Source organism: Perca fluviatilis, chromosome 6 (genome assembly GCF_010015445.1).
Source record: "Perca fluviatilis chromosome 6, GENO_Pfluv_1.0, whole genome shotgun sequence".
NCBI lineage: Eukaryota > Metazoa > Chordata > Actinopteri > Perciformes > Percidae > Perca > Perca fluviatilis.
The window spans coordinates 385,393-409,655 of NC_053117.1; the positions used below are offsets into that span (position 1 = coordinate 385,393).

The 24,263-nt window shown below is 42.1% G+C and overlaps 1 protein-coding gene across 10 annotated transcripts in view; it reads left to right on the forward strand.

The window, feature by feature from the left end:
• The window catches only part of gapvd1 (GTPase activating protein and VPS9 domains 1), a 51,458-nt gene that overhangs the window by 4,221 nt on the left and 22,974 nt on the right, over nt 1-24,263 (forward strand). For 2 of the 10 annotated variants that reach the window (XM_039803355.1, XM_039803356.1), the window contains exons 2-13: nt 8,667-8,885; nt 9,865-10,132; nt 10,742-11,314; nt 12,010-12,093; nt 12,186-12,320; nt 14,098-14,290; nt 15,019-15,099; nt 16,186-16,209; nt 19,679-19,836; nt 20,156-20,285; nt 21,987-22,112; nt 22,465-22,638. In XM_039803355.1, the coding sequence (XP_039659289.1) occupies nt 8,701-8,885; nt 9,865-10,132; nt 10,742-11,314; nt 12,010-12,093; nt 12,186-12,320; nt 14,098-14,290; nt 15,019-15,099; nt 16,186-16,209; nt 19,679-19,836; nt 20,156-20,285; nt 21,987-22,112; nt 22,465-22,638 (2,131 nt within the window). In that variant the 5' untranslated portion in view covers nt 8,667-8,700. Of the gene's footprint in view, nt 1-8,666; nt 8,886-9,864; nt 10,133-10,741; nt 11,315-12,009; nt 12,094-12,185; nt 12,321-14,097; nt 14,291-15,018; nt 15,100-16,185; nt 16,210-19,678; nt 19,837-20,155; nt 20,286-21,986; nt 22,113-22,464; nt 22,639-24,263 lie in introns of those variants that run through there. The other 8 variants (XM_039803362.1, XM_039803358.1, XM_039803364.1 and 5 more) reach the window with 6 other exon arrangements.

A 24,263-nucleotide genomic window follows, 5' to 3' on the forward strand; every position in this document is an offset into this window, starting at 1 on the left:
CATTACTTAGAAGTAGGTCCATCTTTACTTGGCAGGATGCGCGCTACTGGAAGTTTTGCAGAAAACCGACAACAGCAAAAAAATTCAGTTGATGCAGATGACAATATTAATATTCTTTAATACAGTGCAATACCCCCATCTGTCTCCTTTTCTCTAGTGGTGTTAACGAGGGCTGCAACTAACGATTATTTTCATAGTCGATTATTCTGTTGATTGTTTTCTCGATTATTCGATTAGTTGTTTGGTCTATACAATGTCAGAAAATGGTGAAAAATGTGGATCAGTGTTTCCCAAAAAGCCCAAGATGACGTCCTGAAATGTCTTGTTTTGTCCACAACTCAAAGATATTCAGTTTACTGTCACAGAGGAGCGAAGAAACTAGAAAATATTCACATTTAGCAAGCTGGAATCAAAGAATTTTTACTTTTTGTCTTAAAAAAATTACTCAAACCGACTAATCGATTATCAAAATAGTTGGCGATTAATTTAAGAGTTGACGAATAATTGATTAATCGACGAATCTTGGCAGCTCTAGTGTTAACCTGATGCTTGGTTTATATGTGTCACATGTTACATGTGTTACAATCTGCGGTCACTGAAGGAGATGACTGCAATTTGGAGTAGCGAAATTAGGAGGATGTTGAACTGCAGAACTGGTGGTCTGGGTGTGTGTATCTGTGTTTGTGCTGTTTGCTTCACTTTGTCAGACTGCTGCTGTACATTTTAAACCTACATTCTGTACTTTTTTTGAGTTGATTCTTAGCAAAAACCCCTTTGTTCTTTCACAAATATGTGCTCATTCATGTGTAATTACTTCCACCATCTAATCAAAGTATTCTCGTAAGCGTAGAATGTGCCATTCAGAATACATACAGGCGAGTCACCTTAGCCAAAGAGGGACATACCTCCGTCTTTCACACTTTTAGACTCATTGGCACCGTGACGAATGCCAGCTGGGAGGGAAAAAAGAGAATTAAAATGACAATGCGACAGGGAAAGCAACAAGACCAAAGTTAATATTGGAGTGGCTAGAACGGCTGCGTGTAAACAATGGAGCTAATTTCGGGTTTGTCCACCGTAGCAGTTGAAACGATTGGAAAGTTTGTAAGTACACCAGGAGTTTATTTAAATAACACTTGCCTTCTGCTCTCAGCTGCTACAGGCAGTAAGACGAGTGCTTAGGGACGTCTACAAATTACAACACAGAAAAGAGATACAACACAAATATATATATTACATTATATATATATATATATATATATATATATATATATATATATATATATATATATATATATATATATATATATATATATATATATATTAATTTAATGATTAAATATGGTAGTATCTCCAAACTTAACTCAATTATAACTAGGGCTGGGGATCCTTGAAAATATTTCGATCCAGTGCTAATTTCGATACCTGAGTTTCCATGCCGGTTCCTAACGATACTTTTTTTGATACTATATGTTTTAAAATCCATTTCAATGTCAACAAAAATACATTAAGATCAAAGCTTTTATTTTCCACCTTAATTGTGACTCAAAACAGTTATCAAAATTAAAAAATTCTGGTAAAACTGCTCACTCAGAGTAACATTATTAAAAGTGCCTTGCCTTGCAAGCTCAGCCTGTCAGTCAGTCATCAGGGCAGAGAAACCGCTTTCGGCTCGCCATTAATATCACATCGCAGCAAACGGTGTCTGCGTGAAGTTTTGAAAAACTGTAACCACAGTTGAAACCACTTTATCGGCATCGCCGTGACTCTCTGTGACTTCAACAAAACTGCGGACAGTTTACTCGGTGGGTGTGGGTGTGTGGGAGTCAGTCGGTGAGTCGGAGCTCCGTGTCAATATGCAGAGTGGACAGATAAGCTTGCGCTTACGCGCTCAGACACTTTTTGAACCGAAATTTGGCACGAAAGAAATAATTTTTTGGTGCCATAAAAGTATCGACGTTCGGTACCCAGCCCTAATTATAACTTGTCTCCTGCTAGTTGCACTACAGCACTTACTTTAAAACAAAAAAGAAGTTAAATGAATAAATATTTTTGTTGTATCTCTTTTCGGTGTTGTAATTTGTAGACGTCCCTAAGCACTTGTCTTACTGCCGGTAGCAGCAGCAGAGAGCAGAAGACAGCAGGCAAGTGTTATTTAAAATAAACTCCTGGTGTAACTTTCCAATCCATCGTTTTGAGTACATAACCTTTTGTACTACTGTAGAAGTTTGGTATCATTTTGGGCATTATTAGTGGGGTAACCTAGGAAATACACAGTTGGATCCATTAGCGCCTGCACTAAGCTATTCAGCTGATAACGCTAACTCTCCCAGTGTTCGATCCAGGTGAAAAAAGCTTGGCTCGAGGTCATGGTGCAAAGGACCCTAGGGTGAAATTACTCCGAACCATCACTTTAAGTTCCTCTCACCGCAGTTCCTGTAACTCTTTGAGCGCCTACTTCAGGGCAGGGTCTTTTCCCTTTTCCGCAAAGGAACCCTTAGTGACCTAGCAAACCGTAGATATTCTTCACTGTCTGTTGCAAATCGCCTACGTATGCTAACTCATAAGACAAACATCACGCATTCAACCAGCTTAATTGTTAATGCTAGTTAAACTTATCCGTCGTTTCGTTTGCCTGTTGCGCTCTGTTCTTTTATCTTCTCCCTTCATATTAATTAGGATCATATTACGCTGGAGCCTTCGTCTTCTGTGTTTCTCTGTTAAGTACTCCAGCCTAGTCTTTAAACGCCGCCGTTCGAACTCCGTTATGAAGATCTCGGCAATAGAGGATGGATACCCGGGATCGGACAGATATTTAGAAATGATGTTCGGGTTTGGGTCGGGCTCGGTCACGTCAGTGCGATAAGGCAGTGAACATTTAAAATTTTAAAACAGCTTGTTGTTGAGACCTTTCTACGCTTGTTGTTTTAAACTGAAAAATTGTTGATTTAATATGTCAACAAAATATATGCAACTTCCGTGCGATTCCGCGTGTATAACAGAATTCCATTTTCATGTGTAGATTGCGCGATTCCGTCCGTGTTTTCCGCATCGCGGAAATCCTAGGGCCCTATGAACCTCAGACTGGCAGGGTAAACCTGGGTGGGACCAGTGAGAGAGTAAATGCCTCCCCCAACTAACCAACTCTTAAGAATCAGACCAAACACTCATTGAGGTTCAGTACCCAGCCCGGATGGTGGGAAAGGTCTCTCTTAAACCTCATGTACTTATTGTACAGTATCTGCTTGCTGAGAATTGTAAGAAATTACCTGAAAGGGAAGTGTGAAGAGGATGTTGGTTCAGAAACATGAATACCTTTTATAGAAAGTGAAGGCCTGTGAATATCCTATAAAAAGCACTTTGTTCCATTGGTGTGTGTGTGCGTGGGTGTGTGTGTGTGTGGGAGGAGTGGGCTTTGTTCCAAACACCTTTACTCTGGTGCTGTGATATATTCATAAAGTAGTGTTCTGTGCTTTGCATTTAAAAAAAGAAATAATAACTTAATGTGGTTGGACCTTGCGTTTTAAATCACTTGTTTTGCCTTTGCCCTGCCTCTTGTGTCTTATGCTACCTTGTTGTGATAGTTACAGTAAGTGCTTACACTGATATTATGGCTATACGGTTGGTTGTCTCGTCATGTCTCATGTTAACTGTATTCAGTGGCTATCCTGCCACAACTACCATCACTCTCACACAACTCCGAAAGTTGCCGATTTATGCTTTCCCTCCGACCGTCTGTTGTTTGGTTTCGCTTCTGCTTTAGAGTTCCTCAGCGCTCTCCACGACTGACTCACCAGGTGGCTTTATGCAGTGGATTGTATTGGAGCTGATGGGCACAGGAGGCCATGACAAATGGCAGCTAACCTCTCTGCTAGCCACTTAATAGCCTGGTTGTTTTTTCACTTCCTTCCAAGAATGTGATGAATGTGCTTTATTCAAGAATATGAGTCTATACATTTATTAAAAAAAAAAAAAAAAAAAAGACGGATGTAAAATGTTTTTGGACTGTTGGTCGGACCAAAAAGCGGTTTGAAGATCATCAGCTCTGGGAAATTATCATTGGCATTTTTCACAAATTTCTGACATTTTGTAAACTTTAGTCGATTAATAGGAAAAAAATAATAATCTGCAGATAATGAAAATAATCATAAATTGCAGCCCCAGTTAATAGCAAACAGATGTCGCCACCACTCATTTCCCACCCTCATGTAGCAGGACTACACATTTTCAGATTGGGCCAAAACTACTACACTTTAAGCCCCGCTTTAGTATTTATAAGCGCCAGACATTGAATAAATGGTTTATAACCAGGGTTGGAAATTAAAGCTGTAGTAGGGAATTTATTTTTCGGCATTGTTGGGCAAAAAAAGCCATACTTATCTTTCAGCATATTGTAATTCAAGTGGTCTGAGGGGAAAGAAAGACTTCTGCACCTCCTCTTGGCTCTGTTTTCAGGCTTTACAAAATCTAGCCCGTGACGGGAGACTTTGGCCAATCACAGGTCATTTCGGAGACAGAGAGCGTTCCTATTGGCTGTTTTGCGCATGCATAGCCTGTGAGAGGGAGAGCTGCAGGAGGAGGTCTCACTCTACTTCAAATTCTGCCATTTATTTTCGCTTTCTACCCATTAACTTAACTAACATTAACTAACATTAGCTTTAACTTTTTGGTCGTTTCCAAAATTTACCAGCAGGTCAAAAGGCTGCTGAGTGAAGTGAATCCAGCAACCACTTGCATATTTTACCAGTAGGGTTGGTTACCTTTCACATCTGAACCACTATCGGTACCAGTAACGGTGTTGTTCGGTCTCTGTATTCAACGGTACTTTTTTCGGTACCTTACTCTAACTGAAACTGTAACGCCGGTTTGTAACAACTACTAAATTTGATTATAGTTAAAAAAAAAAAAAAAAACTTCTCAGTTTAAACATTTTATTTAAACACAATACAAACACCCTCCCCACCCCACATATGAACATTTTGTCCCCCTCATAAAAATATGAACAATGGACAGTAAACATAAAAAAACAACACACACACTCAGTCAAGCTCATACATAGATCAAACTACTGCTGCTACTACTAATAAGTAGTTCTTGTGTAATTCTTTTTAAGAAAGACTAGCATGTCAACTCTTGCAGGTAAGAGCCGCGCCCGCTCAACACTCACTGTGTCCCCACCTGTTGAGAACACCCGCTCTGAGGGTGTGGAAGGAGCCGGAACACAAAGAGATTTGTTGGCAAGCTCGCGCTGCCGGCCAGTCCACCTGAACCGTTGGCTTGCTGTAAATAATATGTCATCTCGTTATTACTTTCAAGGTTGGCACAATAAATTCAGCCATTTTGCTCGCTGAAACAAATCGGCTGACTGAGGAGTGTGCCCCCGCCACAGCCTCGCTGACTCCCGGGGCTCAGTCTGGTCTGCTCCGCAGGTAGCAGCTAGCTAACGGGAGCGAACTGACCTGCCCAGCATTAGCAGCGTTAACGGCGGTGATTTCACAAACAAAGCCAGTAAATATCGGATGGGATGTTGTCGTGTCTCGTCCTACCTCCAGCCTTTAGCTGAGAGAGGTTATTTCTGAATGAACCTGAATGCCTCACAGGCTAATTCACATCCAGAATCAGCGGCCGCTAACAATAATAATAACGGGGATGATATAAACGTCTGGCCGGCCTGTGAGCTCTCCGAGCAGGAGGAAAACACAGCGGGATGTCGAAGTTGGCAAACAAACAAACAAGCAAAGTACCGAAATTCTGCATAGTTTGATTTTACGTGAACCAATACTGACATGATTTGATCGGTACCGGTAAAAGCACAGGGTTCGGAACCCAACCCTATTTACCAGCATTTGTCTAGTGGCTGGTGCTAATTTCCAACCCTGTTTTATAAGGTAGAACTTTGTTAGCAGCTATAATGGCATGTTTAAGTTTATTAATGTACAGTATTTATCAGCAATTATAACCTCCTCTGAAGATATTTTATACAACTAGAGGTGTGAATCTTCACTGATCTCCCGATTCGATTACGATTATCATGTCTTCGATTCGATATCACAATGCGTAAAATACATTTTTCTATTGAAGCCATGTAGGATATTTAATTCATAGCTTTTCAAGCTTCAAAAACCAAACATTCTGCAGTGCTCTGATACTAAATAAATTGGATACATAAAACTACAGCACTGAGCACATGGCACTTCCTGGATGTGCAAAACATAACAGAATATGTAAACAGAAATGTTGTTAGGCCTACATTAAATTGTAAACAGAAATAATCGATTAGGAGCTATGTTTTTACTGATACATGACTGAACGATGAATTGCTCATGAGATTGTCTGTCCGTTCTTTTTGTGTTGATGGACTGCAGCACCCAGGCAGGCGGCCATCATGTTTCTCACGTGATATGGAGCAGCTGTGCTCTTTGAAGAAATTTATTTTTTTCTACCCCAAACACACAAAATAACAATACTGAATGTTTTTCTTTTTTGTATTAGAGGCGTATTTAACTAAAATGGGTTTTTGAACCTTTTTTTTTTTTTACTTACAAAAATTATGACAATCTATCACAGTAATTGGAGACCAGTAATCACTATTTATTCTTGGTTTGCCAAGGGAGTTCAATGTGAAGCCTATCATTATGTGTTTTAAATCTGCATAACCAATCTGATTTGTCAGACCCGTCAGCTCCAACGTTGTGGTTGTCTGTTAGCTTGCGAACAATGACAGCGCCTTGCAGTCCTTGCCTCTCTGAGGCAGTTTTCTCCAGTCTAGTCTCATTCTCCTCCCAGAGCTGTAACTCTACAGTTAAATCCCCCGTTTGCTAGGTTTGCAGCCTGCCACAAAGACGCTTTTGTGCAAAGGATTCACCAAGAAATCATTCAGATTTCATGCACTCAGCTTGGTTTGTATGTTTTGGCTGTGTACATATCTGGAAAAGGACGAATGATTTGCATATTCTGCTATGTAGCGTCCCCTGAAGCTTGTGAAACACGTGCTTTTGTTGTCGTCGCTGGGACAGCGTGCGATGCGCATGGAATATAAATGATCCCTTCCCTTGCATGACAACGAGCATCATGTGTGAGCTGGCGTTCAGCCAGACCTTTGCAGAAAGTGAATCAGTTCTCGCATCTCGTCTAAATACAGTTACTTATGAATGCAGCATAGCTCAAATCATGCATACCAGAGTTTTCCCTACTATTATAAGGCTTATGCCCAGCATCCAAGCCAGTTTGGGCACCACCTAAGCCTAATGACTTTTCTCAGATCGAATGAGTGTAGTTGGTCCCCAGTGGACTTCTTTAGCAAGTTTTGTCTTTAAGCCTTTTGAAAGTGATTTATTATCTGCTCCAACGTTTGAAACGTTTTTTTGGTCCAAAAGGATGTGAAATGTAATCCTTTTTTGTTGAAAAAATTTAACATTTTCTTTAGGGAGGACTCCTTAACTTCTAGCTAAATATGTGCCCCTAAGTCTTCCACAAACCTAGGGAAAACGATGAATACTGATACTATTTGGAAATGGTAAGGTGAGTTAAACTACTAATGCTAACTTTCTTGGGTGTTCATTGGAGTGTGTTCATTGAAATACGCATGCTAGACGAGTCCTACAGCATCCTAACCAGTCCCATGCCGTAAAGTTCCAACAATGACATTCTGAAAAACTGACAGCAATAACAGGGCTGGAAGAAATGCTGTTTTTCCTCTTTGATTGATGTGCCTGCGAAAAAAATCCTCCCCAGTTCACTGTATTAAAGCTTAACGCCGTATGCCAGCAATTTAATAATTCCACTTCTGTAACGTTGGGGGATTTAGGGAAACGGATTAAAAAAAGGGTGGTCAAATTTGAAGTAGCATATGGTCATATCTTGACATTGCCCTACTTGGAATAGTACAAAAATGTTCATCACAATGTCTCAAAGATTTCTTGTTTTGTCTCCCCAATAATCCAAAACCCCCAAAATATTCAGTCTACAATGATATCAAACCGAGAAAAGCCACGAATCTCCTAATTGGAGAAGCTGGAACCAGAGATAGTTGGGTGTTTTTTTTTTTTTTCTTTGATAAATGACTTAATCAATTATCAAAATTGTTGTAATCACATTTTTTTTTTTTTTGTGATCAATTATTTATTTTCTTACAATCATTCATACATTGAGGAGGAAGCATCTTCAGAAAAAAAACAACAAGAAACCTTAGGCTGATTACATCGCCATTGAAAACACAACAAAAGCACAACAAAGTGTTGTTCAATTCTGATGCTTGTCCCCCTCCAAACCTCACCCCCAACAAGACTCGCTCAAGGCACTGAACAATTAGAAAAAAAAAAAAAAAAAAAAAAATCACATTTTTGAGGATCGATTTATCCATTAATTGACTAATTCAACTCAACGTAGGCTTTTTATAAATGTGTAGCCTCGAAGCCCGAGCCGAGGTAACCTTAATGACATCATCGTGGGTTATTTTCTCCGACTTGACAAAGCATCTCCAGAGCCACCTTGGTGCCATCCGTGACAAGTACACTGATCTTTAACACAGCTGACTTCAGAATCTCTTTTCTTGCCTGTTTGATTTTGGCTGAACATTTGATTAGAGGTTATTTGAGCTTTTGTTTAGTGTCCGTTTCCACACATTGACCTCGCTCGCCTGTTTCCGCCCCGTCTTGTCCCTCCAGTCGCTGACCTCTCTGTCTGTGTGAGCTGGGGAAGATGGTGAAGCCAGACATCCACACTCTGGCCCACCACCTGAAGCAGGAGCGGCTGTATGTGGCATCAGAGAAGCAGCTGATCCAGAGGCTCAACAGCGATGTGCTGAAGACAGCCGAGAGGCTGTACCGGGCCGCCTGGATCGCCAAGCAGCAGAGGATCAACCTCGACCGTCTTATTCTCACCAGGTCAGACCTACCGTCACGATCCACTCTGGCCTTTTTAAAAGGGAATAGTTCAACCTTTTGGGCAATAGGGTTAGGGTATTTGCGTGAGAAGGTGGATTTTAATGTCATGTCTGTGCATGATGTACAGAGCTAGAGCCAACATGTGGTTAGCCTTGCTGAGCATAAGTCAGGGGGCTAACTGCTACAGTAGCCTGGCTCTCTCCAAGGTTAACAAATGTGTCACTCACAGTCACTTCCTATAAAAGATGGCTTCTCAGTATGTAACACCATTTGCCTGATGAAGATCTAGTACTGAAACGTTGTGTGTGTGTGTGTGTGTATATATATATATATATATATATATATATATATATATATATATATATATATATATATATATATATATATATATATATATATATATATATATATATATTTATTTATATATATATATATATATACATACATATACATTTATATATATATATTTTACATACCAATTTTCTATTATGCATGCCTGTCAGTTATTTTTGTATCTTATTTTACTCGTGTCAACAGAAAGCACTTTTGAATGAATGACGGAGAGCAATAAACAGTGTGTTGTCAGGAAATGGTAAAATACTGGTTTTTATTATATGTTCAAATACCAAACCATGTTTCAATTTTGAGGACGTGCTGAGCATTTTCTAAATGTAAATTCTGTTGTGCTGCTACAAATGCTAAGATACCAACCCGAGAACAAGTTTGATGCTGTGTGGTGTTTGCGTGTGCACTTGACCCTGTCACTACAGTTTAGATCAGTTGTCACAGTTAAGAGCCTGCGGAGCCCGAGCATCCCCTTGATCTTTGAGCTTGTGAGCTAATGCTTGTAACTTGCTTGTCTAAAGGTGGATGCGTCAGTCAGAACAAGTTGGACAATGTGTCTTCTACCACTTAGGAAAAAGCCGAATGATTTTATACGTTGGATATTTACTAATGAAAAAAAAACTCTGTCGTACAGTGCGGAGGCCTCTCCGGCTGAATGCTGCCAACATGCCAAAATGCTGGAAGACACACAGTTTGTCGATGGCTACAAGACTCTGGGCTTCCAGGAGACGATCTATGGCGAGTTCTTGGCCAGGTTATGGGAGAACCCCAGACTGGTGGCTTCCTGTCTGGTGGCAGGAGAGAGGCTGAACCAGGAGAACACCCAGGCGGTCACACATACCGTCTTCACCGCACTTTATGGCAACTGTATTATGCAGGAGGATGAAAGCTACCTGCTACAGGTCAGTGGCCTTACCCGTCACAAGTGTTAGACACAGTGGTGGAATGTAACAAAGTACATTTAATCAAGTAGTGTACTTAAGTACGAATTTTAAGGTGCTAGTACTTTACTTGAGTCTTTTCTTTTCATGCCACTTTCTACTCCCCTACATTTCAGAGAGAAATATTGTACATTTTACTCCACTACATTCATCAGACAGCTTTAGTTACTTTACACATTTTTGCACACAAAATGCATGTAGTATCAAAATTCAAACTACCCAACAATATATAGGCTTTCGAGTCCAGCTGAAATGATTAGACGATAAAACACTAAGTTGATTGACAGAACAGTTTTCATCGTTTCCAGTTTGTAAAATGTGAGGGTTTAACCTTAACCGTTGCGTTGAGTACTTTTAGTATATTTTCCTGATGATACTTACATACTTTTACTTAGGTAACATTTTCAATGCAGGACTTTCACTTGTAACAGAGTATTTTTTCACAGTACATAGTAATTGTACTTAAGTAAAGGAGCGGAAGGCTTCTTCCACCACTTGGTGCACATTTGCAAAATAATTGACTAGCCTCTCTTTTGTCTTGGTGCGACTTTCTGTCTTGCCAACTCCCAGGTGCTGCGGTACCTGGTGGAGTTTGAGCTGAAGGAGAGTGACAACCCTCGGCGCCTACTGCGACGGGGGACCTGCGCCTTCAGCATCCTTTTCAAGCTCTTCACCGAGGGCCTATACTCGGCCAAGCTCTTCCTCACCGCCACCCTCCACGAGCCCATTATGCAGCTGCTGGTGGAAGACGAAGACCACCTGGAGACGGACCCTGCCAAGGTGACAGAGCGCCTCACTCCGGCCCAGCAGGAACGCTTCGGAGAGAAGGGCTCCGAGGGCTACAAGCAAAGGGTGCAGGCCGCCGTGGAGGCCAACGAAGCCAAGCTGGTCGCTCTGGTCAACAAGTTCATCGGCTACCTGAAGCAGAACACCTACTGTTTCCCTCACAGTCTGCGCTGGATCGTGTCGCAGATGTACAAGACTTTGTCGTGCGTGGAGCGTCTCGAGGTGGGCGAGGTACGCACCATGTGTACAGACCTGCTGCTCACCTGCTTCATCTGCCCAGCCATAGTCAACCCCGAGCAGTATGGTATCATCTCAGATGCACCCATCAACGAAGTAGCCCGCTTCAATCTAATGCAGGTGGGTGGCACAGCGGGCGTTTTGTTGACACATCCTACATGTGGGAATCATTCTGCAGTAGGGCGTGGTACCCAACTTCGATCCTTTTTAGGCATCGACCGAATTGCCTCTGTAGTATTGGTTATCGAAAAATACCTAGTCATTCAATACCAAATTTCAATACCTAAGGAGCAAATCTCATCAGCGTTGGCGAGCCAATAAGCACGCAGCATGCTTCTACCAAGATCTAATAATCGATTGGCTGTCTAACGTTACAGGTCAAAGAGGCATGCAGGAAAAAGTGTGTGTGTGTGTGTGTGTGTGTGTGTGTGTGTGTGTGTGTGTGTGTGTGTGTGTGTGTGTGTGTGTGTGTGTGTGTGTGTGTGTGTGTGTGTGTGTGTGTGTGTGTGTGTGTGTGTGTGTGTGTGTGTGTGTGTGTGTGTGTGTGTGTGTGTGTGTGTGTGTGTGTGTGTTGAGAGGCTTGACTACAGTTTGCGTCACATAGGTGTAAAGCTAAAATGAGGTTGGGATAAAAAATAAATAATTGTTTTCGTTTAAATGTATTTCATAAAATTGGAAAAAATGTTTTGTTCTGGAACCGATATAGAATTCCCGGTATCTGTACTGGTATCGGTATTTAAATTTTTTTTTCTAACTATACCCGGCCCTATTCTACAACAGTATAGATTGATTTTGCATATTTCTTTGTTACACAGGTTGGGCAGCTTTTGCAGCAGTTGGCCATGGCCGATGATGATGCAGACCCAAGGCGGAAAAGCAGTTTGTCCAAATTTGATAAGGTGTGTGTGTGAACCATTTTGTAGTTACTTCCAGCCCAAGCGCGACATATTTCTGCTCGTACTAACGGACACTTCTTCCTCTCTGTCTGCAGAGTTGTGTAGCCGCCTTTCTGGATGTGGTGCTTGGGGGAAGAGCAGTCGAGACCCCACCCATGTCCTCAATGAACCTTCTAGAAGGCCTCAGTAGGACTGCGGTCTATATTACACATAATCAGCTGCTCATGCTGGTAGGCTCTTTTGCAATTGACATCCGAATGTGACATTAGCATACCCATACCCCCAGACTGGAACCCAAGAACAATGCATTCTAAAGTTCTTAGGTAATCCCTAGACAGGGAAAGAGTTTGGAGCACCTTGCTGCATACATAAGCCTATTTCCTTGGAACTCAACTACAACTACTTAAAATGTTCCAATTAAAAGTCCATGTACAGGTAGAGATGGCCATATGTAGAAAATACCAACTACCTCTATTGATATTGCGGCAATAATGTAGGATTGACTATTGGTGCTTTCACAACATATTTACACAATGAGATTTGAGAAAAATAATTAGCAATACTGTGGATATAATGACTTAAGTGGGTAAAAAAGGCAAATAGAACAGTCTGGTAAGTTCAGAAAATGACATCACTTTGCTGTAATGCAGCCTGTAAAACCAGGAGAAGACAACGCTTGTGTCATATTATGATATCCAAAATTTAAGACAGTATCTAGCCTCATGTATCGATATAATTTTGATATATTGCCCAGCCCTATGTACAGGCAGTGGAGAAAATAACGACGAAAATACCTAACAATACATACTGTGCAGTAAATATCCTTTGGGAAATGCGGAGTGTGTTTAGTCATTTGTTAAGATCAGGCATGTTGTTTCAATGCTATTGTTTAGTCCCTCCAGAAAAACGTGATTATGCGATCGCATAATTCAATGCAGAATCAACCAAAGTCCGCATATTTATGCAGGGGCCGCATAAAATCACATATATCTTAGCAGAAAGTTGAAAAATGTTGCGTTTACTTCACACAAGAGCAGCCATATTCCCCTGTTGCCATGGGAACGTTATGAAGTGACGTAATTACGCAACGTGAACATCATCAAAAGCAGTGTGTTGGGGGAATCACTTTTTTTTTCTCTTTTTCATCAAATCGCAGTTTTTGCATGTTTTTTAAGAAAACGTGCCGCATAATCATGGATTTTTGCCCGCAACAATCACAAAAAAACTCAGCATTTTTCTGGAAGGACTGATTGTTAATGTTTCAGGCAGAGTTTGTAGAACTGCTGAGCAAATAGCTTGCTCCTCCAGTCAGTGTTTACGGTTTTCTTGTGACCAATTGCCTTCGCAGCTTTTCATCTGTTGTTCTTCACCTATTGTCACGGTACATTTTGCGGTGTTTACCAGTACATTACTAGCAGTTTCAATTAGGACTATGTAGATCACATTTTAAAAAGGGAACTAATAAAGGGAGTCACTTTCACTTGAATGCCAATAGCGGTATGTGAAAGCTTTTAATAGAGGTGCGACAAACGCTGTTCTTCTAGGGAACGTGCCAAAGCAACCTACACACAGGTAAAAATAGGCTAGCTAGATAGGCAGTGTGACTTGCAGATGAGTCAGTCGCAAACAAAAGCAGAAATGTGGCAAGAGGAAAAGCTTATGTATTAACTTACCTCATGACTTTAGTGTTACTTCAGCGTTTGTCAGGACATAATCCACCTTTTAGCTCAAAGGCCTTTTTTGGTTTATTTGTGTGTAATAGCCATGTGTGGCTTTTGTGTTGATTCTTTCTCTCCATTCATTACAGAATACCTTTCATCATTGGACTCTTATGAAGCCATGTGTAATCATACAGTTTGTACCAGGAACAGTTTAGGGTCCAAGCAGACTTTGGCGAATGCAAACTTGTCATCTCACACCCTCCCTGAGAAAAACTGTTGACGTCTAATGATTGATTTTATTGTGATTGTCTCGAGAATAAATGTGTGCCAATCCCTGCATGCGTAGGTGGACTTTGTGCGGAATGTGATGGCAGGGGACCACCTTCGCGAGGAGGAGCACATGGCTCTGGAGACCCTGCTTGCCAACGTGCCCCAGTCTCGAACTGTGAAGAGCAACAGTCTGGAGCTCACCCCCTCCAACACCCCCCAGCTCTCCCCAGCCACCACTCCTGCCAACAAGAAGAACAGGCTCCCCATAGGTACCTACCTCCACGGCCTCTACGCCTCTGTCTCCCTGTCACTTTTTAGAAAAAAGAATATGTATCGATGTGCTCAAAGTGATGCAACCTCTTGTAATTTTCCGATGTGAGCATCTAAAGGATATTTTGCTTTATAGGAATATCACAATTTGAAACAAGAACTACTAGACAGAAGTGTAATATTTTGCTTAATGAGAAGCAAAATAAACAAGTAGAGCCGAGTGGTGATGACTAGTGAAAAGGCCTGCGTTTTATAGGAAGCTAATGAGCGTCTTCTCTGCTTGTTATGAAGAAAATTAGCACGGCCTGGATTGAGGCTCAATTACAGAAATGACAACCAATTAAATTACCAAATATAAATGAACTCATTTTAATTGGAATGGATGGAAAAACATGCATAGACTCCCCTCATTAGCATTCTCAAGACAAATGATACTGTAGCAACACCCCCTTAATTAGAAATGAACCACTTGTGCTTTGCTACTCTGACAATATGACATTTTTACACACACACACACACACACACACACACACACACACACACACACACACACACACACACACACACACACACACACACACACACACACACACACACACACACACACACAAGCTTGACTTGTTACTTGAAATACTTTGAAACATTCTGAGATGTACTCTGCATTCTTTCTCCAACTCCCTACTTTGTCCTTCTCCCTTTTCCTCCCGTGCTGCCATTGAACGACTAGGACAACACTTAGCCGCTATAACGTCCTGGGACCCCACCACCGCCGCTCTGTCGGCTCACATTCCATTAGTAACCCCTTTTGGTGGGTAGCCTGTCACTCGTGTTAGAGCTGGAGACAACCTAACCCATGCAGCTGTTGTTTCACCAAGATAACTCCCATCCAGTCCATGCTCCTAGCTGAACAGTAACCCCCCCCTGGCTCGCCCACTGTTAACCTAGATAGGGCTGGGTAGCGTTAACAAATTTTCAATACCGGTAGCGATATCAATACAGGGTTTCCTGCGGGGTCTTTAAAAAGTCTAAAAAAAAGTCTAAAATTTCAGGCCTTAAAAAGTCTTACATTTGCTCTCAAGTATTGTGATCTAGGTTTTAAATAATTTAAAACTGGTCTTAATTTCCCTACGTCCATGTAACGCTACCTCTAATGCTCATTGAAAAAAAATTATATATTTGTTGTATATGTACAGATTATTATCACTCTGTCGCTTTTTTCTTCTTCAATTTGAATACATTTATTTACTTTGCAAGTACGTTTGTGACTCTGCATTCCGTATTACTTTTATGTTGTGATATAGGTCTTAATTCATTCATAAAGGTCTTAAATTTGACTTGGTGAAACCTGCAGAGACCCTGCAATACCGTGCGTTCGATACCGGTTCCTAAACGATACTTTTTTTTTTTATACCAACTTTAGAAAAAGAAATTACAACATTACACAATACAGCACAAATCTTTTAATACATTTTTCAGCTCCTACTACGTGAGCCCCTTCTCTGTGCGTAACGTAGAGTTTTTCCTGCGTGTCTCTACCAGGTGTAACGTTAGACAGCCAATCACCAGCATTGTGAGATCTTGGTAGAAGCACGCTGCGTGCTTATTGGCTCACTGACGCTGCTGAGATTTACTCCGTAGGTATTAAAATTGGGTATTAAATGACGAGGCATTTTTTCAATACTTGACCCTTCAGAGCCAGTACGGCCGGTGCCTAAAAAAAAAAAATAAAAGTATCAAATTGGGTACCCAGCCCTATGCCTAGCACTGCTGCTGTTTGGTGCTCTTCACCCTGCTTGCTTTGCCTTGCGCAGTGCTTTGACTCATTATTGGAGCTAAAATGTTTGATCTCATTTCGTTTTTCTAAGTTTTCCCCCCTTTTGCTTCCTTCATTCAGCGGATTATGGCTTTTCATTACCAGGTAGCGTGGGAAAAATAAATAAAAGAAGACACTAGTGTAGTTACTCACAATGATGGTAGCTCTGTGATGGCGTAGTTGTGAACTCAATAGCACGTATGGCATCCACTCATCTCTGAGAAAGTAAGGGCAAACGCAATTAAATTGACAATAGCAAGGAGTGTGAGTGATTGTATTGGCTCACTGTGTTTGAAAATGAATTGAAGGACTGTTAGTGTTTCAGATCTCTTAACTTGAGATAATGTGTCGTCGAAGAATGTGTGACATGACCACCCTTTCTCTTGTTCTTCAAATGGTTCATTACCTATTAATGTTTTGATGGAAGCAGTGTTGATTCAAAAACAGCACCTTTTATTAAGAAGGAAACCCAGGATGAGTGTAATGTGGTCAAATGTCTTGATGGCCTTTATGTAATTCTCTTGAGATGATTGGAAGCGAGTACCAGACATCCCATGCAAATCCAGCACTCCAGTGAAATTGTACATAGTTGTTCTTTTGAAGTGCTCATATTATGCTAATTTTCAGGTTCATAATTTTATTTAGAGGTTATATCCGAATAGGTTTATGTGGTTCTAATTTTCAGAAAACGCCATATATTTGTTGTACTGCACATTGCTGCAGCTCCTCTTTTCACCCTGTGTGTTGAGCTCTCTGTTTTAGCTACAGAGTGAGGCATCTCACTTCTGTTATATCTTTGTTGGGAGTCGCACATGCGCAGTAGCTAGGTAAGGACTACTAGCCAGTCAGAAGCAGAATATGAGGGCGTGCCCTGACAGTAGCTAGGTAAGTACTGCTAGCTAGTCAGTTGCAGAGTATGAGAGTGTGCCATGCTAGCAGCTAGGCAAGCATTATAACGTGTGTTCCAAAGTGACCACGTTTGTCTCTGAAGTAAAGGCTGGACTACATTAGAGCTGTTTGGAGCAGTTTGTGAACAGTGTTTTCTGGTGGAGATGGTAAGTCCCTTTGGGGGGGGACTTTGGGCTTTTTCACTTTGTAAACCTATAACATGCACAAAAGAGATATATAACACAATAAAGGAAAGGGGAAAAGCCAAAAAGCATAATATGAGCACTTTACATTTCTAAGAAATAAATCGAGTTAGTGTAGCTGAAGAAGTCTGTGTGTGTCTGTGTGTGTGTCTGTGTGTGTGTCTGTGTGTGTCTGTCTGTGTGTGTGTGTGTGTGTGTGTGTGTGTGTTGCAGCAGCCACAGAAACATTGAGCTGAAATGTATCCGAGAGCCGTCTTTGTGAGTGGTGTGAATGGCACGTGTTTCTTTGTGCCAGGCCGCCCATTTTAATCCAGCAACATTGTGAAAACAAGCCAGATGGTATTTCTCACCAGAGTTGCATGTTTCAGCACAAGACATACCAAATGCTATCAAGAGTGACCTTAAATCATTTTTCATGTTAATATTTCTATGTACAGTCAGTGTTTTTAGAACTTCTATGTACTATCAATTCAATTCAATTCAATTTCAATTCAATTCAATTTTATTTATAGTATCAAATCATAACAAAAGTTATCTCGAGACACTTTACAGATAGAGTAGGTCTAGACCACACTCTATAATTTCCAAAACCCCAACAATTACAGTAATTCCATCAAGAGCAAGCATTAGCAGTGGCTATCGCGACAGTGGCGAGGAGAAACTCCCTTTTAGGAAGAAACCTCGGCAGACCCAGACTCTTGGTAGGCGGTGCCTGACGGGCCGGTTGGGGGTGTGATGAACAGTGCCAATAAAAGTCACATTAAAGGTCACAGTGACTTCGAAGGTTATCGTGGAAGTTCATGTCATAGCAGGGCACATCGTGTCATACTGAGTAGTGCAGTCCCCTATACCGGATCCAGACTACTCTGTGCATAGGAACATCACAGCAGGGCGTTGCAGGATGTAACGTGGCGCTGCAGAGCATGGGTGGATGCGGCGGATGCAGCAGGCGACTAGCAGGACGCGGCGAAGTACGAGAATCGCAGAGCATAGCTCCTAAGAGAAAGCAAATATAGAGACTCCGGGGAGTAAACTCCCCAGAGCTAGATTAGTAACAAGCAATTCTGGGACAGGATGCATACAAAAGTAACAAGTAGAGATGAGAGAGCAGCTCAGTGTGTCACAGGAAGGAAACAGCCTCCCCTGCAGTCTAGAATTGTAATAGCATACAATACACAGGGCATACACGGGCTGTACTGGCCTGCCTCCCTCTACTCTTGCTATATTATTAATTATACAGTATATAAAACTGATGACTACGAGGAGAAGCAGGTGGGCCGGGTTAGGTGGACGCTGCGACTCCTCACTCCCTAACTATAAGCTTTGTCAAAGAGGAGGGTTTTCAGTTTACTCTTAAATGAGGCGACGGTGTCTGCCCCTCGAACCCAGACTGGAAGCTGGTTCCACAGAAGCGGAGCCTGATAGCTGCCCTATCGTTGCTAAAATAATTTTGTTCAAATCATATGGCAGATGAAGCATATTTAGTCTTCTAGAGACCTCTTCAGCAAAGCTGTCTATGCACTTGTGTGTCCGTTTTCTGCTTAACCAATGAACAGTGGGAATACCATTTTCAGATAGAACAACAACTTAATTTTCATGCTCAAAGAAAGCTACGCCTTAAACTAACTACCGCCTAAGATCTAAATACAAAAGATAAACTCGTCTTTAATGTCACACCAGTGTACGGTATAGCTCCATGAGCAATAACTTGGAAATCATTCAAAAGGTAATTTTGACATTTTCTGTGTGAAAATGATAAAGCCATTGTGACTTTTAGCACATTTGGTAGTACAATAGGCCTGCACGATTCGGGGAAATGTGAATCACGATTTATTTTAGCTTAGAAATGATATCACGATTCTCTGCCACGATTTTTTTCTAACAAAGTGTAATGTTTATTGCACACATGAGCCATGACAAAACTAAACAAATTGGCAGTACCAAACATAGATAGTTTTTTTTTTTTGTGGCACCTATAGCACATTGCGCATCACCACAAGCCTGTAAACTTAGAGGCTTCAATGAATAAAGAAAATAAAGTACATACTGGCCATTTACAGTAGGCTACCAAAAATAGTGACATAACACACTGAACTAAATATGGCCCTGATACAGGCTCTATCTGAACTCCTTGAACATGTCTTTACATAATTAAAACTTGTCAATGTCAGGAGAAAAAGTCAAAGTTCTTTAAAAATTTAATCTCGAACAGGGGTGAATCGAGATCGCGATTTTTATAACGATTTATCGTGCAGGCCTATAGTACAACTTTTATCACGGGCACGGTATTGGTGTGACCTCACAGATGAGTCTTGCTTCTCTCGTTTTCAAGCTTTAGGCTAGAGCTGTTCATTCTCACAGAATTTCCTGATTCCTGATCATTTGTGGGTTCAACACCTAGCAATACATGTTGTCCTCTGAATGTAACGATCAGAAAACAACAGCGCTTTCCCTACTAATTTCCCTTCAACCCTACCAACCAGCAGCGGCTCGAAGCCGCAGCCGTACCAACATCGCCCAGGAGGGGGAGGCAGAGGCCAGCTCCCAGGAGTCCCTGCAGGAGCTGATGCCAGAGGAGGTGCTGGTGATTTCACTAGGAACTGGTCCTCAGTCTGTCCCTGGGATGATGTCAGAGAATGAGGTAATGGGACTGGAATGAATGTACTCATTTGCAGGAGAGATGATGATGTGATAAATTTAATGTCATATTTTTTCTCCCTGTCACTGAAGGGAGTAAGGCTTCTCGGAGCCAGTGTCATGCATTTTCCAGTGTTTTATGCAATGTTATGCAATTGATGAGAAGCCATCACGTATAACTAACTCCCTGATCTAAATTTAACTGTCTCCCGATGCCTTTGGATGAGATAATGCCTGGGGTAAGAATGACTCATGGCAAAGCGCGTTAGCAACCAAAAATAAGTGTTTGTATGTATGCCCTTCCTCTCTCTACTGCTCTGTAGGTTTTGAACCTGCAGATGGCTGATGGGGCCCAGGGGGACGGCCATGCTGATGATACTAAGCTGCACGGTAAACCTGACAAAACCCTGCGCTTCTCCCTCTGCAGTGACAACTTGGAAGGCATCTCAGAGGGTTAGTCTGCAGTCTGATCACACATAATGCTGAAAAAAACAAACACATTTTTTTTTTAAATGCATGTTCAGAGTAATATCAGAAAACTTGCAATGTAACTTGCAATGTAATGTTTTTTTGGTTTTGGGGGAAGCACTTCATTGTGATTATGAATTAATGCTGTTTTATGGTCGTAGTAGCCTACATAAGTGGCCTGGTGTTTATACTTATACGGCGTGTGTGTGTGTGTGGGGAGAGTGAGAGAGTGAGAGAGTGACGGCGATTAGCTTCAGAGCGAGTAGCGACTCTAGAGTCCTAGTGAGAGAAACAAAGTGTCTCCCTGTGTTTTCTAACCGCGGTGGCAAATCTGTAGCAGGAAAAGTTAACCCCCTCCTTGATTTCATGTTTATGGAGAAGGAGAACCAGGAAATGAGGGGGGGGGAATGCAACGCTACCAAGCCATGGCAGAGCGACGTGCATCGCTGCGACATGTAGTTACATTTTTCGAGAGGTGCAAGTCAGGCTACGGCGTAGGGTCCGGCGTAGACGCAGAGGGGTGTGCGGGGGTACGCCGTTGATTCGACGCACAACCATAAAAAGGCCTTTAGTCTCCATCAGAGCATGTGAACCGAGGACGAGTGGGAGGACTTTTTGAGTGCATGGCCCTCATCTGGTGCAGAAAGACAAGTCTTTTTGTCTGCGCTCTGATCTCCTCCTGCTCCGTGCGCGCTCCGTCTCCACGCGGTTCTCCGCATCCATGGCGGCCTGGATCCTTTCTCGTGCGCCCTGCTTTATTTCCGCATCCAAGTAATGGTCTTGATAACGCGGATCAAGTCCAGTCGCGATGAAGTGCAGAGGATCCGAATAGATCTCACTGAAACGTGTGCTGACAGACTCTAAGAGTACTTTTCATTGTTTTCACTCCGTGTTCCGTCTCAACCTCGTTGCCTAGGAGACGCTTTGCAGGTGGAACGGATCGGGTACTGACATACGTGCAGGTCGCGGTTACTGTTGGCGTCATCACAACATTTCGGCCGAAAACTGAAAATGCCCTTTTGGGCCATTTTCGGCCGAAACGTTTCGGTGGCCGAATATTCGGTGCATCCCTATGTCCGAAAGGTTGGAGCGTCGCCCTATCTCTCACTACAACTTCGCTCCGGTACGCCACGACTTAAATGCATGCCAGAGGCCAAGCCCAGAATGCATCTGTGTATTGCTACTATTTTTTTAGTTTTGTAAATCTGCTGTGGCTGTGAGCTCAACGATGGAGTTCACAAAGTACTTTTGAAGAAGAAACTGAGAAGTCCTACAGGTGTGCTATTCTGTCGTGCCAGGTTAGGGTTTAAGCTAAAAAGAAACTATGATGCAGCTATTTTTTATTTTTTTTTGGGTGGGGGATTTGAGTGGACCGGGGTGAAATGGGAGTTCAACCCGGAGTGACGTTGAGTGGAGCCGCTTTGAGAAGGGGAGCGAAGGGGACACACACTCTGCTCACATGCTCTGGTTCCCGTCTACTTGTTTTTGACTCTAAAAAAAGTAAACCAACTGAAAAAAGAGAAAATGGTACAACTCCCTTTGACTCTCCAATATACATTTAAAATAAATAAAAGTCACAAGGTCATAATTACTTGTCTACGACAGCTGATTGAATTACTGGCTGTCCCAGTTACCTTGTGTATGTTTTAATTTATTTATTCATTCATTCTCCCCCCCCCCTCTCAGGTCCATCCAATCGTTCTAACTCTGTGTCTTCTCTGGACCTGGAGGGAGAGTCTGTCTCGGAGCTGGGAGCCGGACCGTCGGGGAGCAATGGGGTGGAGGCTCTGCAGCTTCTGGAGCATGAACAGGGTGTGTGTGTGTGTGTGTGTGGGTGTGTGGGTGTGTGTTTCTGTGTTTCTGAATGCTGCTACAAAGTTGAGTTGGAAGTATAAATATCACTTTTTTTTTGTTTTAAGATATACGTAAACGGACGAAAGATAAGAGATGAAAGACTCAGCCTCCTTTTTCTTATGCTAAACAGCTATTTTGTATGCATTTGTTTCTGTATTTATTCTTTCTTTCTTATTTAGGTTTGATATGTTTGTTTTCTGTGTATGTACGCACCATTCACCAAGATAAATTCCACGTAGGTGTAACTTACTGCGGCGATTCTGATATTCGTGAGCAGGCCCTGTCTTAACACCCTTTATGTCTCCCTCAGCCACCACTCAGGACAACCTGGACGACAAACTGCGCAAGTTTGAGATCCGAGACATGATGGGTCTGACAGATGACCGGGACATCTCCGAGACGGTCAGCGAAACCTGGAGCACCGATGTGCTCGGCAGTGACTTTGACCCCAACATGGATGAAGACCGGCTGCAGGAAATAGCAGGTTGGGACATGGCTTTTCTCACCCGTATTTGCACCCATTCCCTCCCTGCAGCAGTAAGCAGAGTGATTGATCTACACAGCCTGTGTGATCATTGCACATTTTATGGTATGGATTTGCTGCACTTAGGGGGTCCTTCCTTACTGTTGATGAAGTCGATTTAGGGAAATGTCATCACCTTGTGGTATGTGTGGGAAATGGCATCAAAAGGCAATTGTGTTTAAGTGCACATCATAAAATGTCTTACCTAATTGAGCTGAAAGTAAGAACATAGGCCAGATTCTTCTAGTTGTTTTTGGTGCACATGGTTTAATACAATGTTATGTGTTCTGTCTTTAGGTGGATGTATAAAAATGTGTTCTAAATTCAGCGCTTTATTGCTGTAATGCAATGCAAATGTAATTTCCTGCATCACTGCCAAATGTTAACTTTTAAACAATGCTCACTCTGTTTTTGTTTTTTATACTTTTGCGATCAAAGAAAAAACCACTGAATAATATAGTCATTGGATAATAATAGTAATTGAGGATGAAGCAAAAAATTTCCAATTTCATATGGTTTGTTTGTCTGTTTTTCTTCTTCATTCTACTGCCACTGACTCCCAAGATACGACTGCATATGCAATTATCCTCTAATTGATAAAATAATGAAGTGGACGCATGGAAATAGAAAATGGACTCTTAGGGCGAAACAAGATATTTTCTACGCGTCTCTGGGGTATATCCTGAAGTTAGCTGGCGTTATCGCAGTGGCAGTATCTAATAAGTACATGCATAATCATAGTATGCTGATATATAAGTTACACATCTTCAGGAGATAGTGGAGTGCAAGTTCAGCCTCTGCACTCTGTTGAGCAATGCCAGGAAAACCCAGGTTGTAAAAAAAAATTTTTTTTATAAAAATAACCGGTTCATCTAATGTGAAAGCAGCTGTACAGTAGATGGAATATTTGAGTCTTCATGTTATCTTCCTGTCTCCTCTGCCTCTTGTCTTTTCCTTCACAGCCTTCCCCGTGCCTCTCTCTCTCTCTCTCTCTCTCTCTCTCTCTCTCTCTCTCTCTCTCTCCTTCTGTCTCTCTGACATTCACTCAGTCCCTGCAGTCTTATTGACCTTGGTTCCTTCTCATTTGCATCCACCATTTTTCATTCCTCGGAATATGGCGTTGGGGGACTTTTCCATCATTAAGTGAATTTACAGCGATTTCCTTATGTGTTTTCTCCAAGGGATTGGGTTATGAGATGCACATTAAATATCCATTAATACCTCATTATCCCACTGATAAGATTACCATGATAATGAGGCAGAAATTCTAATTGTTTCACTTCTTGTTGTGCCACTCATTTAATCATCCACCTGAAAGACAAGTACTCTGCGCCCCTACCTTGAAGACTGTAAACACGGACAGCGGGATAGAAGCTCTCCCGCCGCCAGCGAGAGCCCTGCCCCCGCCAACATCGGTACACACTGTTGCCTGGATGCTGGCACGCGTGTTCTCACGGCGTGTGTGTGTGCGCGCGCGCCATGAAGCGGAAGCGTGACATACCAGGGGGCGCGTCTACCACAGGTCGACTTTTTGGTCCCGAGCCTTGGCCGCTGACTCCCACTCACACCTGCTAGCTCCCTCCGCA